At 57.2% G+C, this 17,005-nt stretch overlaps 6 protein-coding genes across 6 annotated transcripts; 2 read left to right on the forward strand and 4 right to left on the reverse strand.

Moving 5' to 3' along the window:
* Positions 1 to 1,547: 1,547 nt before the first annotated feature.
* On the reverse strand, positions 1,548 to 5,036 carry LTHEOB_2684 (Isochorismatase-like protein; the record flags this gene model as incomplete). The annotated part of the gene is made up of 2 exons (XM_035511523.1): positions 1,548 to 3,827; positions 3,885 to 5,036. The coding sequence occupies 2 exons, from the start codon at positions 5,034 to 5,036 to the stop codon at positions 1,548 to 1,550; spliced, it is 3,432 nt and encodes a 1,143-aa protein (XP_035363410.1).
* A 1,419-nt stretch (positions 5,037 to 6,455) lies between these two features.
* On the reverse strand, positions 6,456 to 7,843 carry LTHEOB_2685 (uncharacterized protein; the record flags this gene model as incomplete). Its single annotated transcript, XM_035511524.1, has 3 exons — positions 6,456 to 7,159; positions 7,218 to 7,478; positions 7,633 to 7,843. 3 exons carry the CDS (start codon positions 7,841 to 7,843, stop codon positions 6,456 to 6,458), a joined length of 1,176 nt encoding a protein of 391 aa, XP_035363411.1.
* Positions 7,844 to 8,136: 293 nt separating this feature from the next.
* Positions 8,137 to 9,511, forward strand: LTHEOB_2686 (Tetratricopeptide-like helical protein; the record flags this gene model as incomplete). Its single annotated transcript, XM_035511525.1, has 2 exons — positions 8,137 to 8,947; positions 9,006 to 9,511. 2 exons carry the CDS (start codon positions 8,137 to 8,139, stop codon positions 9,509 to 9,511), a joined length of 1,317 nt encoding a protein of 438 aa, XP_035363412.1.
* A 127-nt stretch (positions 9,512 to 9,638) lies between these two features.
* Positions 9,639 to 10,748, reverse strand: LTHEOB_2687 (Isoflavone reductase family protein; the record flags this gene model as incomplete). Its single annotated transcript, XM_035511526.1, has 1 exon — positions 9,639 to 10,748. One exon carries the CDS (start codon positions 10,746 to 10,748, stop codon positions 9,639 to 9,641), a length of 1,110 nt encoding a protein of 369 aa, XP_035363413.1.
* Positions 10,749 to 11,240: 492 nt separating this feature from the next.
* On the reverse strand, positions 11,241 to 12,301 carry LTHEOB_2688 (NADH:ubiquinone oxidoreductase; the record flags this gene model as incomplete). Its single annotated transcript, XM_035511527.1, has 3 exons — positions 11,241 to 11,662; positions 12,036 to 12,152; positions 12,220 to 12,301. 3 exons carry the CDS (start codon positions 12,299 to 12,301, stop codon positions 11,241 to 11,243), a joined length of 621 nt encoding a protein of 206 aa, XP_035363414.1.
* A 630-nt stretch (positions 12,302 to 12,931) lies between these two features.
* Positions 12,932 to 14,968, forward strand: LTHEOB_2689 (Calponin protein; the record flags this gene model as incomplete). Its single annotated transcript, XM_035511528.1, has 3 exons — positions 12,932 to 13,101; positions 13,187 to 13,674; positions 13,728 to 14,968. 3 exons carry the CDS (start codon positions 12,932 to 12,934, stop codon positions 14,966 to 14,968), a joined length of 1,899 nt encoding a protein of 632 aa, XP_035363415.1.
* Positions 14,969 to 17,005: the final 2,037 nt, after the last annotated feature.

Genomic DNA, 17,005 nt, shown 5'->3' on the forward strand with positions numbered 1-17,005 from the left:
GCATTGGATGGAGTGGAGAAAAAGTTGAAATCATTTCTTGGAGAAGAAAAAGAGTTAGGAGTCTATGGTTCGTCAGGGACGCGAACGAGGTAAGTAAATTGCGCGGCGGAGGTCCCACTCAATGAAAGTGCACGAGGGCAACGGCGTTTATGGGGAAAGAGAAAAGAAGACTTGTAGATGATACCCCTTCACACATTTCCATTTTTTTAACGGAAGACGGACCAAAAAAAATAGAACCGGTCTCGTTCCATAATGATCTTGTATTCTTCTGCCCTTGTCGCCAAGGACGAAGACTGCCCATACCCCTATAGATAATTTGTTCAATAGCTCTACGATAAACCAAATCGAGTCTTAATCTGATATTTCCTGCTGGCACATTTCTTTTTCCACTGTTTTCTTTCTTCAACTCACAACATAATCGACCTAGCCTGGAATGGCTGTTAAACTAGTAGAACATTCATCGACTCTATGATCTATACAGATGTATATCAGACGAAGACTGGCCACAGTCTTCTTGATAAGTAAGAAACAATACTTCAGTTGATCATAAAACGAGTTTATTCTCCGCAGGAATCTGCAGCCTCGATTGCCTCGTGTGAGGAGAGGACAAAGCAAGAAAGAGTTTTTGGATACACTTGGGGTGATCACTACACATCGTCGCAACCGTAAACAATAGCAGCGTCAAAAAAAAAAAAAAAACGTCATGTTGCTGTCCAGCATCCGAGCATGATGCTGAGCCACATGATCTCACAACAACGCAGAAGACCGCCATTCTCCAAAGTCTCCGCAAGCTAACAAACCAGACGGCAGCGCGGTACTCGAGTCTTGCTGCTGCGTGCTTCCCGCGGAAGTCTATTAAAGGTAATTTCGGTTTCAGACGCCGAAAGAACACGCAGTATGCCTGGTGTTGAAATAAGGCTTCTATAGATATGTAGTGCCTTTGACTGAAGAAAGAAAGATAGCAACGACTAGTTCGTGTACAATATATACGTATACCAGCGCCGAAGATTCTTGCTCCCGTTGCTCCACATGATGTGGCAGGACACATGATCCATCCCCCTACGAAGGGTGACTGAACGCAGGGCCAGCAGATAAGTCTTCCAGCAGATGACGAAGTCCCATGCGCATGCGACGGACATCTTAGCACGCGCAGCGAAAATCGGTAGTATCTGCTAGTTTCGGAAGTCTATAGGCGTTTTGTACATACAATAACAGATCAACTGGCCTTCGGCTCAGACACATGTCTGCACACGCAATGCCATTCAGTAGAAGCTTCAGAGAGAATAGGAGGTCAGTTGAACATGGAGACAAGGCAAGGTTCAAGAAAGTGAACACTAGCAAGACTCAGAATAGTAGGCGACGCGTACCATCACAAGCCGTCGATCACTCAGCACATTGCACCAACAACGCAGGACGACACATAATTCAGCACGCTACATCGCTGATTTTGCAGGAACCAGAGAAAGTCCCATAGTCAGACATCTCAACCCAGAAAGAAAGGGAAGGGAAGGGAAAGAAAAGACCAAAGAAAACGCTCATCACCAAACTCACTCCACCACCTTCCCTTCCTTTTTCGCGCCTTCACCCACCGCCGACGAGGCTCCCACACCATCGCCGTGCTTCTCAACCGCCCCACTCGGTTCACCATCCACAACACCCTCCCCCTCGCCCTTCTCATCCCCCTTTTTATTCTGTACCTGCTTGCTTCCTCCCTCAACCCCACCATCCACCTTCCCGCAATCGACCAACCCCCTCTCCTCCCCCAACGCCCTCCAATACCCCACCAACTCGGGCCACCGCTCATCGCTCCACCCATCCCAGCCGCTCCGCCTGAGCGCATCGATGAGGGGCCAGACGGCGCAGTCGGCGACGGAGAAGACGTCGCCGGCGAGGAAAGGGGAGAGGGACGACGACGACGACGACGACGATGGTAACGCTGACGTCGACGACGAGGGCGAGGCGGCGGACTGAATGCTGCCGGTGCTGCTGTGGTGGTGGGTGGTGCTGCGGCGAAGACGGGTCGTTGGGCAGGTTTCTTCGAGGGCGGCGAGGTCGATGCTGAGGGCGCGGGCGAGTTCGGGTGGGATGGATGAGGGGGAGGGGGAGGATGAGGGGGAGGATGAGGGGGAGGAGGAGGGGGGCGGGGTCGTGGTCGTGGGGGCTGGATGCGATGACGAAGACGGGGGCGGCGGCGGCGGCGACTCGTGCGATGATGGCTGTTTGGCTGCGGGTCGTTGCGAGGACATGGGGGAGGAGGAGCAGAATGGGGACTGCGGCGCGGTGCTCGTGGCGCAGAGGTACTTGGCCCACAGCCGGTGGAGGTGCGCGGCGTGCGCCAGGTACGTCTGCGTCGCGGCCGCTGCGGCACGGCTAACGCTTCCAGCAGCAGCGCCGGGCTCGCCGTCTGATGCTCGGCGTTTCTGGTCGTCATCCGGCCCGCCCGTCGCGGGAGAAGACTGGGTGGGCTGGGAGTAATGGGTTTTGAGGTAGGCGAGAATGAGGGGGCCGCCACACACTTCGGTGTTCAGGGCGTCCGTGTCGCGGAAGCAGATGCTGCGACGCTCAAAGTCGTCACTGTGCCGCACGGGCGGCGGCTCGACCAGGCTGTACTGAAGCCCGAGCTGACCAAGGTAGAGCAGGACGGCCTGGTTCTCGACGGCACTGTGCGACGTGTACAGGGTCGGTGTCTCGGGAGGGGGGTCCCGCGAGTGGAGGACGTCGGAGCCCCGGCCATACGTCTCCTCCCAGTCGAACTCGGTGGCCTGGTTCTCCGTTCCGAAGGCGCGGATGAGGGCCTCAGTCTTCTTCTCGTCGCCGTTGATGACGGGCTTGGCGGCGTCCCTGGTTTTGGACGTCGCGCCTTGGCCCCAGATTTTGGTCGAATCGTTGCTGAGGAAAGTGCCAATGTGACGGAACGTGAGGCTTATGCGCATGCCGCCGAAATCTTTCTCTGGATCAGACCTCTCCTCCGGGGGGCGCTTATCGGCGTTGATGCCGTGTAGCCAACGCATATTCGTCTGTGGACCCAGAACGAAGACAGAATTGTGTGGCATTGGTACACGTTGAGTCTGCCTAGCAGACGAAGCCTCGTCGTCAGCCTTTGCTGATCGCTTGGTACGAAGGCGCATGGTACGTTGTGCACCGAAGCTGACGTTGACGATACTGGAGCCTCTAACAATGTCCAGCGTCTTGTCGGAGTGTTCCGAGATGTAGTCTTGCCCGTCTCGGTAGAGCTGGATCAAGACGTGATTGACTGGATGTTGGACGAGCTCCTCGACCTGTTTTCGTATGCGTAACACGGCAGGGGAGAAATGCAGCAGCGGGAGTGACTGGTCCGAGGGATGTCTGTAGACCGGCATCGAACCATCTGCTCCCAGTTCACCCTGCACCGATACGAGGCGAGGTACCTCGCCTTGGTTGTGCAGCATCTTCTGCCACCGCACTTCATTGTAAAGCTTGTAGAAAACAACTTCTTCAAACGTCTTCTCTGGTGTTGCAGTCGCACGCAGCGACTCGGGGAGGAAGTTGAACACAATCCGAGAATCGCCTTCACCAATCTTGTCCGAGGGGCCTACAGTGGGAAGAGTAGCCAGGTTTTGGATCTTCCTCCTCGATCGTGATGTTGACGGCTTGGGCGATTGTGAACTGGCTGTCTCGGCCTTGGGGGCTGTCGTTTTGTCCGCTGCAGGTTGAGGCGTGTCGGGCCGCGACGATGACGACTTCAAAATCTCGCATGAACTGCTTTCGCCACCTGTGAGTTTCGCAGCTGAGGCCGCTGTTCTTTGATCATCCTTTGACGATGGTCCACTCCCCTTCTCGCCGTCGTTCTGTGGGCTATTCGACTTTTCCGGTGACTGTGACTTCTGAGGAGGTTTTCGACGTACTCGAACCTTGGATCTGACTGAGTCTGAGCTGCGTGATGGCAATTGCGGCTCACCACGTGGGCGAGAGCGGATCGAATGCCTCTCCAGAAGCAATGTAGCCTCTTCCAGCAACGCATCGTCGCTGTCGGCTACCTCGAGTGGGGTGGCCGAGATTGCAACGGCGCTCGCGGACGAGGGCTTGCTCGCAATCTCAGCTTGCTTCGGCGGAGATGAGGAACCTTTGCATTGGGATTGATCCTTGTCTTGCAGCTTGAGCTTCTTCAGCATGTCATCCAAGTCGTCATCGTTGTCATCCTTGCGAGCCTGAGAGGTATCACCTTTCTCTGCTTTGCCCGTGATCTGGGCGATCAGATCAGCGCTGGAAATGGTTTGGGCGCCCATGTACTCGACCATCTGCCGGATGGCTTCCTGGTGCCTATGCAGCTGGCGGTAGCCGACGCAGTCGTCGACCAGGTAAATCTCGATGCCATGGCGGGCAGCCTCGACCGCCGTGGCGTAGACGGAGATATTGCTGATGCAACCGCAGACGTACAGTTCTGTGATCAGTTTCGCGCGCAGAGTGAGCAGCAGGGTCGTGTCTTTGAGGGCTGAGTAGCGCGTCTTGGTGATCAGGGTGTCGGCGGGCTTGATTTCGTCCGCAATATCGTCAGCCCAGTCAGCCCCCGGGCTGCCCGCCACGCAGACCTGGCGTCCCGAGCCCCGGGTGAGAAACAACTCGTCCTCCTGCAGGGCGGCCATCTCCCTCTCGACCCTCTGGGCCCTCGCTTGCACGCGCTTGAGCAGATCTGCCGTGCGGCGGCGGCGTGAGCCCTGCCTGGACTGCGGGTCATAGTCAGCGCCACCGATGCCGTCGTCGTCGGGGCTGAGGCTCTCGTCAGGGGCGCTGGTGACAATGGCATCAGCGTCGTCGGCCTCGTCCACCGGCCTGTTGGGGTCCAGCTCGGTGCGGACCCAGATAACGTGGCCGGCGTGCTCGCGAAAGGTCGGGACGAGCCGCTTGATGCGGTCCAGCAGGCCCGGCGGCTGCGTCACGGGCAGCTTGCCGTCGGGGGAACAGAAGTCATTCTGCAGGCCGATGGCAATGAGGGCCTTGTGGGTCTGGAACTGCGGCTGTTTCTGTGCAAGCAGGTCGGCAAAGAAAGACGAGGCCATGCCGGGGAGCAGACTGGGAGAAGAGCCAAGACGGGAAAGGACGAAACGCTTCGGATTGAGAGAAACGGCACGCTGGCCAAACAAATAGCGCTGAAGGATCAGCGAAGGGGCAGGGCAGAAGCAAGCTATCGACGCCGAACCAGGAGGCCAGCAGTCACATAGTGTTTATCATGGCAGGCCTCGAGTCGCACTGGACGCTGGAGCTCCGAGGCCTGGAGGGGCTGTGGGAAAATTTCCAGCAGAGAGGCGCGAGAGTGGGCAACGTCTGGCACCCGCGTCGCTGCAGTGAGCAGCAGGGCTGACAGGGAGCGGCCGGCACAGTGCGACGGCGTGGTGGCGCTGACTCGCTGCGTGTTCTTGCGATGCTTCTGCCAGCCTTCTAGCAATGGTGTCAAACGCGCCAGCATTAAGCGCGCGCTGCCTATGCGTGTGGGATGCGCAAAACTGCCCTCGCCCACGGGCCACCGCCCCCAGCAGCCGTTTTGTACGCACACGCTGCCCCTCCCCCTTCGCTTGTCGCCGCCGCAACCCTCCGGCCGCGCCCCGCCACGAGGTGAGGATTCCCACGCCGGCTTTGCCGGATGAGGCAACAGCGTGCCACCTGCGTTTCTTTTTCGTGTGCGGTGCAGCGCCGTCGCCGTTGGGTCACAATGTCAGGGGACTTGTAAGATAGATACCTGGGTACCGCCGGCCTGGCCAGGGGGACGGCAGCTTGTCGCAGCATCACCTCAAGAGGGAGCACGCCGAGGGCCGATCCAACAAAACGCAATCCGAGGCGGTCCCGTGCAGCTTCGCCGTCAACTGCTGCCGCGCCATGCAAAAAAGAGGGACACCACCCAACGATCCAGAGTCCTGGAATTGCCAGTGCGAAGCGCCCGTCGGCCTCTCTGCGGCGCCGCATGCGAGCACTCATCGGTCCCCCTGTGCCATATGTACAATGTTCACCTTCCGTACCACCCACCTGCTATTCTTCACCAACACCGCCCCGGTTCACGCCCCCGGAGCATGCAAAGACTCGACCCGCAGCCCAATCGCGCCCCTCCGAGATCCCGATCCTATGCGCGCAATTTCCCATGCGCGCGCCGCCACGGATCTCGAGCCTCCAGCAAACTATTGATGCCATTGTGTCGGATCCGATCGTTCGATGCGCCAGAGACCCGTGACCATATAAATGACTCTGTCCCTTCAAACACGAACCGCAATTGGCGCCCGCCAATTATTCACGCCGCATTGGTCCAGGCAGCATCCTTCGAGGTGCATGAGTGAGAAGACGCAAGCTGGCACGTCAGGTACACGCGCGGCAGCACACCCGACTCAAACCTTGTGTAGGTAGTTGCTCCTTCTGCCTGTCTGCCCGACGCATGTGCTGCCCATCTGCAGGGTCTTCGGCGATCCGCCTCTTCTTTTACCCGCCTCGTCTCACTTCCCGAAGAAAGCCGTGATTTTCCTGCTACCGTCGCCCGCCGTCGCCGGGCTAGCCTTTTGCGTCGAGCCATTGCTGGTGGCGCTTCTCGTCTTTCTGCCTGCCTTCGTCGCCTTGCTTTTGTCGGGAGAAACACTGGCCTGGCCTGTCTTGGCTGCCTTCTGGAGCGGCGGTGAGCCTGGCGTTTCACCTTTGCCGTCTGCGTCTTCGTGCTCCCGCTTGATACCACGCTTGTCCTCGTTACCAGGGAGAGTTGGCAACGGTGCATTGTCCTCCGTGCCATCCTCGTCCGAGGTGCCACGAGCCTCACCTTTGACGTGCCCAATCTTGTCGATAACCGGGTTTCCCTGCGTGGCGGTCTTGGCCCCGCCGCTACTGTTTGCTGCCTTTCTCTGCTTGTCGAAGAAATTGGAAATGTTGTTTTTGTTCTCCTTGGAATCGACCGGAATGATGAACGAAGGGGAGTCATTTCCGACCTTGCCGACCTCTTTGTTGACGGGGTAGTACTCCAATTCGCCGTCAAAGGGCTTGAGAAGCGACTGCAGGTCTCGATTCCACTCGGTCCGGTCTGGATCAAGCCACTTCCACAGGGACTCGGAGCCGTTATCAAAGATGACAGGCATGCGATCGTGCAAAAAACTGAGCTGCTTGTTAGAGTCCGTGGTGATGATCGTGTAGGTGTAGAGCTTCTCTTCCGATCCTGCACGTCCAGATTAGCGGCAGCCCAGTCGCGCAGTGATGTAACCCGCATGCTGTACCTTCAAACCTAACGCAGTCCCACAACCCCGCGAAGCACATCAGCTGGCCATCTTTTCGCTTCACGAAGTAGGGGATTTTCTCCTTGCCGCCGTTCTTCTTCAGCCATTCGTAGAAGCCCTGGCACACGACGATGCACCGCTTCCGATGTTTCATCGAGTTCCAAAGCCCCCGGTTCTCGGCGAGCGAGTCATCACGGCAGTTGATCGTTTTCATCATTGATCCGTAATCCGGTTTGCGCTTCATCCAAGATGGGATGAGACCTACAAGTCAATCAGCAATAGTTTATTGGAATCTCAGTCACACGAAGCCTCAACGGTCAGTATTTGTCAGAATACGCCATTTAGAACCGGGCCTCCATCGGATTGTGCGGATACAGTGACGTTTTGGGCGAATAACAGGTCATGATTGTCTTACCCCATTTCATCGCCTGCAGCTTGTACTTTGGATCCTGTGATGCGGTGACTTCCCCGGAGGCTGGGACATTGTTCGTATTCTCATATTTCTCATCGGACTTCCTGGAGCCAGAATCGGGTATTGCAGGTCTGTAGACGATTCCATTGTGCCCAGGAGCAAAGTTGTAGGTCGACCTGACTTGATCGTCGTCTGGAGCTTCCTCGGAGGGCATCTGCGACTGCTCCAGCTGCTGGCGGACCTCGGCGGGGCGCAATCTTAGAACATATCTCCCACACATTTTCGCTTGACAACGTGAATCGTTGGTGTGGTGAAAAGGAAGCAATGCAGAAGCTCTGTGATGCTGTTGCCTTTGGATCGCGTCGTGCGGACGTTAAAGGCGGCAGCGGCGACCTATGACGCACGGGTTCTGGGATCCGTGCTCAGGACAGGCGCGACCGTAAGGCTGAACAAAACCTCCACTTGACGTTCCCGCGCCAATCTCTCAAACCACCACCACAAACCACCATGCTCTCGCGGGCAGCTTACAGAACGGCGCTGAGGGGCGCTCAGCGCTTCTCTACCGCCAAAGCACCCGCGACCGCAAACGCCCGCACCTTTGCGACGAAGATTCCCACGCGCCCACGCCTGCCTCCGCTGTCGCCGTCGTCACGCCTCGGTCGCCGCAATGGATCGACTATCGAAGGAGCCAAGATTCTCTTCAGGAGACACCCAATTTCGATGACTATAGTGACAGCAGTCATTTTGTTCGGCTTCGGTACCCTCCTCTACGCGCCATATGTCTACCACTACTACATCGTTGGCGCATTCCACAACTTTCCGGAACCGGTCGCAAAGAAGCTTCGCCGCGCCCTATACTTTAGTCAGGAGAGGTCTCTGGACCCAAAGCTAGCGATCAAGTATTACCGCGAAGCTTTGGCCGCGGCGGATGAGGAGGGCATGGACCCGTTCAGCAACGAGGTTCTCGGCATCAAGTTCTCGCTTGCTCAGCTGTTTGAGCAGCTTCAAAACTACCAACGAGCCATTGATATCTTGGAGATTGTGAGGAGGGACTGTCTGAGATGGGTCGACGAGCTTGGTGACAAGCATTGGAACGACGGCAAGAGAACAAGAGTGCTGGGCAAGACGATTGGCATCAGCGTCAAACTCGGCGATTTGTACTCGAACCCGTACATTAAAGAGATCGAGAAGGCGGAAGAGAAACTCGTCTGGGCTGTTGAGACTGTTCTCAAGGAGAAGATGAGACGCGAGAAGGAGGGCGTGAAGGAGGGTGAGGGTGACTGGATCACCGATCAAGAGATGGGTGCATCGATGGAAGGTAAGCATCCCGAATGCTACATTCCATCCATAACTCAATTGGTACTAACAACTCACAGCACTTGCACACCACTATGAATCGATGAACCAGCACTATCTCGCTACTCCTTTGTTCCTCCAGGCGCTTACTTTTGCTGACCCCAAGTCATGTCACGCTGCCACGCTCATGAACAACATCGCCATATCAATCTCACAGCAGCGTCTGCCTCCTGGCTGGGGTACGCCTCAAAACAACATTTCCGCTCCCAACTCGCCCACAAACCCCTCCACGCCTGAACCGCTCCACACTCTACCGCCGGTGACCGAGCAAGCTCGCCAGTGGGCTACTAAAGCTGTAAATCTTGCATCTGTCATTGCTCCCCCGGAGCGTAATGAAGAGTGTGATCTCGCATGCGCAGTTGCCACGCACAACCTTGGCGAATTTGCAGAGATGGAAGGCAGGATTTCAGAGGCTCGGAGAAGATACACCGAAGCATCCAGCTTGGCAAAGGCCATCGGCTTTGATGAGGGGTACCAGAATTCTGAGAAGGGTATCAAGAGGCTGGAAGGAAAAGAAGACAAATAGTGACACGACGTTTTTCATCACTACGGAGCAAAACCAAGGCCGAAGCTCTCTTTACTGGGTAATGCAGCTAAGGACTAGAAAAGTTTCATCTAGCAAAATTAGCAATGCAATAGCAACATTCCTCCGCTCACATGCTAAGCTTCTCCCTCAACCACTGCTCCACTCCCATGGACTCGATGTTTCGCTCCGCATTTATGGTCTTTTCCTTATCCCAGGCCACGCCCTTCCCCTCTCCAAACAAAACCCGATACTTTATCGTCTGATCCTCCGGATTCTTCTCCAGCTCCGCCCGCAAGTACTCCAGACTCCACTCCTCCCTCTGCACCTTCGCCCTCCTCCCCACCACCTTCTGCACGACATCCGCCAGCTCCGCATACGACACCGTCTGCCCCGCCGCAAACACGATACTACCCGCATCATCCTCACCCTTCGACTGTTGCTGCTGCGGCGGCGCCGCCACCAGCTCCGCAACCACGGCCCCGATGTCCCGCACATCCGTCAGCGTGACGCGCGTCTCCCAGCTGCCCAGACACCGGGCAATGACCCTGCTGCCCTCGTCGCTCAGCGGCTCCGGGCCGCCGGCCTTGAGCGCCGCGCCCAACCCCACGACGACGCCGAACCACTCCTCGAACACGAAGCTCATGAACATGCCGGTGCTGACGATGGTCCAGTCGAGATTTGCTGCGGCGGCGCGTTCGCGCAGCAGCGTCCGCACGCCGCATTGCTCGGCCATTATGCCGTGCGCGGCGTCTGGCCCCGTCGCGTCGTAGTCGGCGCCGAATTGCCAGGGGAAGAAGCGGAGGCGGCGGCGTTGGGTGGAGGAGGAGGATGAGGAGGATGCGGCGGCGGCGAGGACGGCCCGTGCGATCAGCGTCTGCGTGCCGCTGGTTGCGGTGCCGGAGCCGCTGGTGGCGAAGCCGGTGCAGCAGATGACGGTGTCGAAGCGCTGCCCGCCGTTGAGGATGAGGGCGGTCAGGTCGGCTTCAGCGGTGGGAGCGGCCAGGTCGAGCGGCGCGAAGGCGATGGGGTTACTTTGCTGGCGGGCTGGCGGGGCGACGGCACGGAGGGCTTCGAGGCGTGATGAGGAGGAGGTGACGGTGGAAGGCCGCAGGGCGACGGTTAGCTGGGTTGAGGCGAGAGACGGGTGCGCGGCGAGGGAGGTGAGGATGGCGGTGCCCAGTTCGCCGGCGCCGAGGAGGAGGATGGAGGTTGGCGGCTGTGACGAAGTAGAAGACATGGTTGTGGAGGTGGTGAGTGCTTTGGTGAGTCTCTAGTAGGTTTTCTTTTCGTGGTTGTTATCTTTTGTTTTGGTTTGAGTGAGGGTTGTGGTTGAGATTCAGAGTGAGCAACTATGCGAACGATTGAGTTGTGAAGAAGTGATCTTGAGATCGCTAGAGGAAATTAAGAAGTTTGAGATGGTTGTAGTTTAAATAAAGACCCCGCTACCCCTCCATCTAAGCGTGGTGCAGGCGTTGGAAACTTGGCATTAGGACTCTTGGCTTTCATTAAGCACCTTCCGGACTTAGGATATAATGATACATGATTATTCAGCCCACCCCGCCGATCATGTCACTTCCAGAACCATGATTGGCTGCAGAAAAGCAAAATACTCAAGAACGGAAGTTTTGAAGAGGATATGGGGATATACAAGAGCGTGGATTGGTAGCTTCTTACTTGAACACCGATTCTCCGTCTATTATCTCCGCACTGCCCCACCTTTTTCGTTCCTTCATCCCCTCCTCCGCGCGATTTTTGGTGTCCAGGGTGCGGGTTGCCACTCCTGACTTTTTGCTTCATCCCACGGTGAAGGCGTCTTCTCCTTCTTCTTCTCGCCTTTAGAGCGCCCCTTATCCACGTTCTCCTGGTCCTCCATGCTGGCCTTCACTTCGTTCGGCGCAGCCGCAACGTTGCGCACCCCTTCTCTTTCTTCAGGCTCTGTCTGCGGCGCGTTGGCTGCCGGATCACGCGACTGAAGCTGTGGAGCGGGTTCAGGTTGCGGCGGGGGGTCTAGAGCGGAGGGCTTGGCGGCCCAGCGGGCATCAGCGGCGGCAGCGAGCTGCTTCAGCTGCGCCTGGCGGATCTCATCGAGTTGCTGTTCGGCGATAGTGGGCGGGTCGGACCGGGTGTGACGGAGCCATTGGATCCATTGTGCTAATAAGGGCGTCGTTAGCGTTGGTGGATCATCCGTGCATATATATAGTGCACCGCTTAAGGAGGCGAGATGGGCATGGTACCGAAATGGTACGTGTTTTGGTGCGCCAAACTTTTTTCCTGAGCTTTGGCATGCGGCTGAAGCGTCAGGGAGACTACATGGCGGAGTTCTCCAAAGAATGGCTTCCAAGAGAATTTACTGCTTTGTGCGCGCCAATGTTTTCTTTGGTGCGTGTTTGCAGGAGAGCGGCGCATGAATTCCATTATTGTGCCATCTCGCTTCCAGATTTGTCTTGAGCTTCGACTCAGAATATAGGGGTGGAAGTTGTGGCGTTGACATGGGCGAGAAATTGGTGGAAGGCAGGTAACGTACGGGTCAATTTAACGTCGCCGTAGTGGATGCGGCGGCTGTACTTGACGATGCGACGGAAGCGCTGGGCGCCGTAGGTCTCCTTGAACTCCCAGAAGCTGTTGCCCGCCAGGTCAAAGCCTTGTTGGGTGGTTGTTAGCCTTGTCAAATTCCAGCGACGGGGGTGATGCCTGAGCAGAGAGCATACCACGTAGCCATTGCTTGCGCCAGGGCAGGTCGAGGGCCTTCCACCTAAACCACAGTTGTCTGAGGCGCCCGGGTTGCGGCATGCTGGAGTGTGAGTGGCATCGTCGGAGAGCGCAGAAGTCGGCGCGGCGAATGGTGATGCATGCATTAGACAAGCGGCGTCGGCGGCAGCGGAGCTCGTGCATCCCTCCGATGCCTGCCGCCGTGCCGCCGCCCGCGCTGTGGCGCGTCGCTGCCTGAACACTTAGGCATAACCGATGACGTTTACTCGGTGGTCAGCCCCCCCCAGGGGAAGTCGCGGCCGCTACACGAAGTTGGACATTCCGCGCATCGCGTCGCGCCGCCCAACCAACAAATCCGGTGGCGGGTCTATAACTGTTGCTATAGTGCCAACACACGTCTCTGACGGCGTAGAATGCCAGGCCCCAGCCACACAACTGCTCTTTTTCCCGGGACTATATCTTGCGCCCGACATCACGTCGTACGCCGTCAGCTCCCGCCCAAGACCCGCACTGGCTGCGGCCGGCCACGACTACTACGCTTACCTCGGGCGCATTCCATCCCCCCGAATCCCTGGCCGTGCCCAAGGACACGCCCCTCCTTCTTCCGGCCCTGAGCCACGATTAACACTCCTAATTTCTCGCCCTCAAAAGCCTCCCTCTCCCTATTTTCTCTCGGAATCGCTCCAAAGCGCATGATTCTACAGAGCAACCATGGCCAGCGTCAGCAGTCTCGACCAGGATATGCGCCGTCTGCGCATGCAGAAGGCGAAGGACCCCGCCGCCGTCAATGAGACGACCAAATGGATTGAAGACACCCTGGGCCAGAAACTGCCGCCGGGCGACCTCATGGACGCTCTGAAAGACGGCACCGTCCTCTGCCAGTACGTATTTTCCCTCCCGCGCCCGCCGCGCCCTCCGGCGCATTCCCGCGCGCAACTCTAGGCTGACACATATCTTTGCGCCCAGACTTGCCAGCCTCGCGCTGCCGCCGCCGGGCATCAAGTTCAAGAAGTCCGCGATGCCGTTCATGCAGATGGAGAACATTTCGCACTTCCTCAAAGCCTGCGAGAAGGAGCCCATCTCGCTGGCCGCCCACGACCGCTTCCTCACCGTCGACCTGTTCGAGAAGAAGGACCCGGCGCAAGTCCTACAATGCTTGGGAGCGTTCAGCCGTGTTGCGCACGCCCTCGACCCAGCTAAGTTCCCCACGTGCATCGGCCCCAAGAAGGCCAACGGCAGCCTGTCGCCGGGTCTTCCTGGTCGCGACAGGGGGCTGAGCAACGCCAGCACTGGGAGCGGATCCAACAGGCCCCCACCTCTGAGAGCCCTGAGCCCCTCGGGGACCGGCGGTTCCAACTCGTCGAGTGGCACCAAGTCGCCCGGCCCAGTCAGCAGCTGGAGTAAGAGGAACGACGAGGGCGTGACCTCGCCAGCATGGAACATTGCACAATACGGTCAGTACCGCGGCAACGAAGAGTTGATGAAAAGCTAACCGTGTTTGATATAGGTTACATGGGTGGCGCGAACGCAGGCAACCAAGGTGTAGTTTACGGCGCGAGAAGGCAGATCACTACGGCAGCGCCTCACGTCCCCAGTTTTGCGGAAAAGGAGCGCAAGCGCAAAGAGCAGGAAGCAGAGGCCGAGCGCAAGCGCATCCAGGCGGAAGAGGCGGATGCGAAACGGAAGGCAGAGGAACGCCAGGTCCAGGCCGAAGAGGAGCGTCGGTGGGAAGCAGAGACTCGCAAGCAACGAGAGCAGGAGAAGCTGAAGGTCGAACAACAAAAACGTGAGTGGGAGGAGCAGGAGCGTAAGTGGAAGGCCGACGAAGAGGCCAGGCTACGCGCAGAACGAGAGGCTGAAGAGCAACTGGAAAAGGAGACACAGCACACCAGGGCTACCAGCGACGCTAGGCTCCGAGGCCAGTTCCTAAGCCAGTACCAAGCCGAACAAAGTTTTAAGCCCCGTAGCCGACAAGTCAGCCGCAACGATCCGGAACTCGAGGCCGAACGACAGCGCGTCGCCGAACTCGAGAGACAGCTGGCCGAAGCCAAGGAACGGGAACGTCAATATCAGCGCGAGCGTGAGGAACGCATCCACGGATCTCGTCCCGGTTCGGCACGTCCTCCTTCTCCCCCTGAAAGTAATGTGTCATGGGCAGGCGACGAGCGCGAATACCTCCGTCAACAGTGGGATGAACATAACCGTACAGCTCCAGCTCTCCCCGCGCGTCCGCTCCCGGATCCCGCCACCGTCTCTCCTCCGCCCACCTCGCCCCGGCCTCTCCCTAACCCTGCAGATTACGTCTCCGCCAAGAAGTCGCCCGTCTCGCCGCCGACTCCGTCATCAAATCGCACCGACCGGTTCCTCGCGTCCAACCCCGCTCCTCTCTCGCCGCCTCCAAGGAAGCACACGGCCGCCTCCGAGATCGGCTTCAGCTCCGCTGCAGAGCGTGCCGCCGAGGATGACCGCCGTGCCGCATCCCAGCAGAAAACCAGGGCCGGCGGCTGGGCCAGCAAGTCGCTCTTGGAGCGCGAGATGGAGCGGGAGCGCCAGCGGCAGAAGGAATGGGAGGAGGGCCAAAAGCACTTGAAGGAGACGCCGCGCGACGAGACGGCCGGCAGCAAGCCCGGCCAGAGCTGGGATGTCAACCAATACGGCTTCACCGGCGGCGATAACCAGAACAGGGTGGGAAGTGGCATCGGGTTCGGTGGACGGCGGCAGATCATCGGGCCGCGTCCGAGGCCTTAAGTGAGGGATACAGTTTGACGACGACTTGGCTGCTATGCAGGACTTTTTAACGTGTTTCATGGTACGACATAAGGAACTGGCGGGCGGGTGCTTGGAATAAACGTCATGGTTAGTAAACAGGTAGTGTGGAAAAAAAAAATAGGGGGGGTTCAGGGATGGATGAGTGGGGTTCTTTCTATTTTTCATCTGGGTTGGATAATCGGAAGCGGTTAGAGAGATGGTTGGGGGGTCGGTGGTCCTTGATTCTTTTTTCACATCGCGTTTGCCGGAGCTGGTGGATATTTGGTTCTTCTCCTTTTGTCTGCCCTTTTATTGCTTCCATACCTCTCTACCTCTCATTGTTTTTGTGTCCTTTGGCCTCCTTCTCCTCTTTTGGGTGGCGAGGTCCTTATCGGGTGTGGTCAGGCAACAAGACCACCCGGGCTGCGCGAGATATCAATTTGAGCTTTGTGTTTCCCTGCCAGAGACTGGAGATTGGAAATGTCGCCGACTGTCAGGTGTGTAGTGATGGTATGGTGAGGATTAGGTCTGATACCTTTCTATTTCTGTTGTATGTTCATGGATATGTATCTGGAAAGTGAAGAGGGTGTATGCAAAAGGACGATGTCCAAGATGGATGGATACTCGGAGGATGTCACGGCATAGTGGATTATAAAAGAATCCCGCCTCCCACCTGTCTTACAAGAGATACTACACTCTGTTCAATTAGGTAGTTGGTTTCACCATGCTAATTGATTGATGCATTTGTAAGATTTTCGAGTCCACATTTGCGTCTGTGTATCTGGCTTCAACTCAGGGGGTGGAGGAGAGCAAAACAACCATCGACCTTCAACCTTGACCTACGTCGAATGGTAGGCATTATTCTGTCCTATAGAGTTTACAGGGAACTGTTGTCATTGATATCTGATGGATTGGATCACAAATGACATGGTCACGTTTGGCAGAGGATTCACCACGCCCATAAAACTGATCATTGTACTTTCACTTCCTTCAACATTCATGGAGGCATCCGTAAAGATCTTATGACTCAGAATTGATTGGTAAAATAGCCAATTCCCTTGCATTGAGTCCTGACGTCGAACTATATACAACTTCCAATGACATCCAACCTACCTGTACAAATAGTCCGAGCCTTTCTGTGGAATACCATTTAGACCTCTGGTCAGAGTCCAAGTCGTGTCAAGCTTCACCCGCAACGCACGACAGCCCCGTGAATGAGGGCCTTCAACAGAAGACTTGGCAACTCACCAACCGCATTACCTCCGGCAGTAAGTTGCAAACACTCAGTGAAACAACCAATCCCAAGCTAGCTTCATAGCCACCAGATCGCATGCATACCAACTCCTGTCACACAACACGTGCTGAAGAGCAAGAAAATGACAACAGTCTTCTGACCCCAGCACTCACTTTTCGCCCTGACACGCGGCACGAACCTGCATCACCTGTCCACGCGCCTACGCCACCACCCACTCATCTGCCTCATCCTCCAACCGTGGGCGCAGCTGCCACCCTTCCCGAACCCGTGCGTCTCCCACCGCTGACACCCCCGAATGCCTATATAAGCCTCCTCTCCGCTGCCCTTCCAGCCCCGAACCGACATCTGCACCATTTCCCTCGCCAGCGACGACTTGCAAGGGGGACACTGGCCTGCCTCTGCTGTTCGGGCGGAGGCGCAACCCCAGAAATGGAAGTCACTGTCGTGCGTGTGTGCCGTCCGCTTCGGCGAGGATGTACATCGAATACCCGACTTCGTCGGGGGGGGCGTGGCGGGAGAAAGCGTACGTACGCGCGTTCGAGACACGAGGTGCGTTCAGTCCGCTGAACCTGGTGGCCCGCGGCATCAGTAGAAAACGACGATGATCTTCGTTATTCATCGATGCGCGAGAGCATCAGATGATTGATTTGAAGGTAGGTTCGGAGCCTTCGTGATGGGTAAGCCGAGTGTGGAGCAAAGCAGGCAGAAGTGCGGACAAGAGGGGCCAGAACACGCGCGACAGCGCCAGTCTGTCCGAATAGTGCCCTAATGGTGTAGAGAGT

This window comes from Lasiodiplodia theobromae, assembly GCF_012971845.1.
Source record: "Lasiodiplodia theobromae strain AM2As chromosome Unknown scaffold_7, whole genome shotgun sequence".
NCBI classification, from domain to species: domain Eukaryota; kingdom Fungi; phylum Ascomycota; class Dothideomycetes; order Botryosphaeriales; family Botryosphaeriaceae; genus Lasiodiplodia; species Lasiodiplodia theobromae.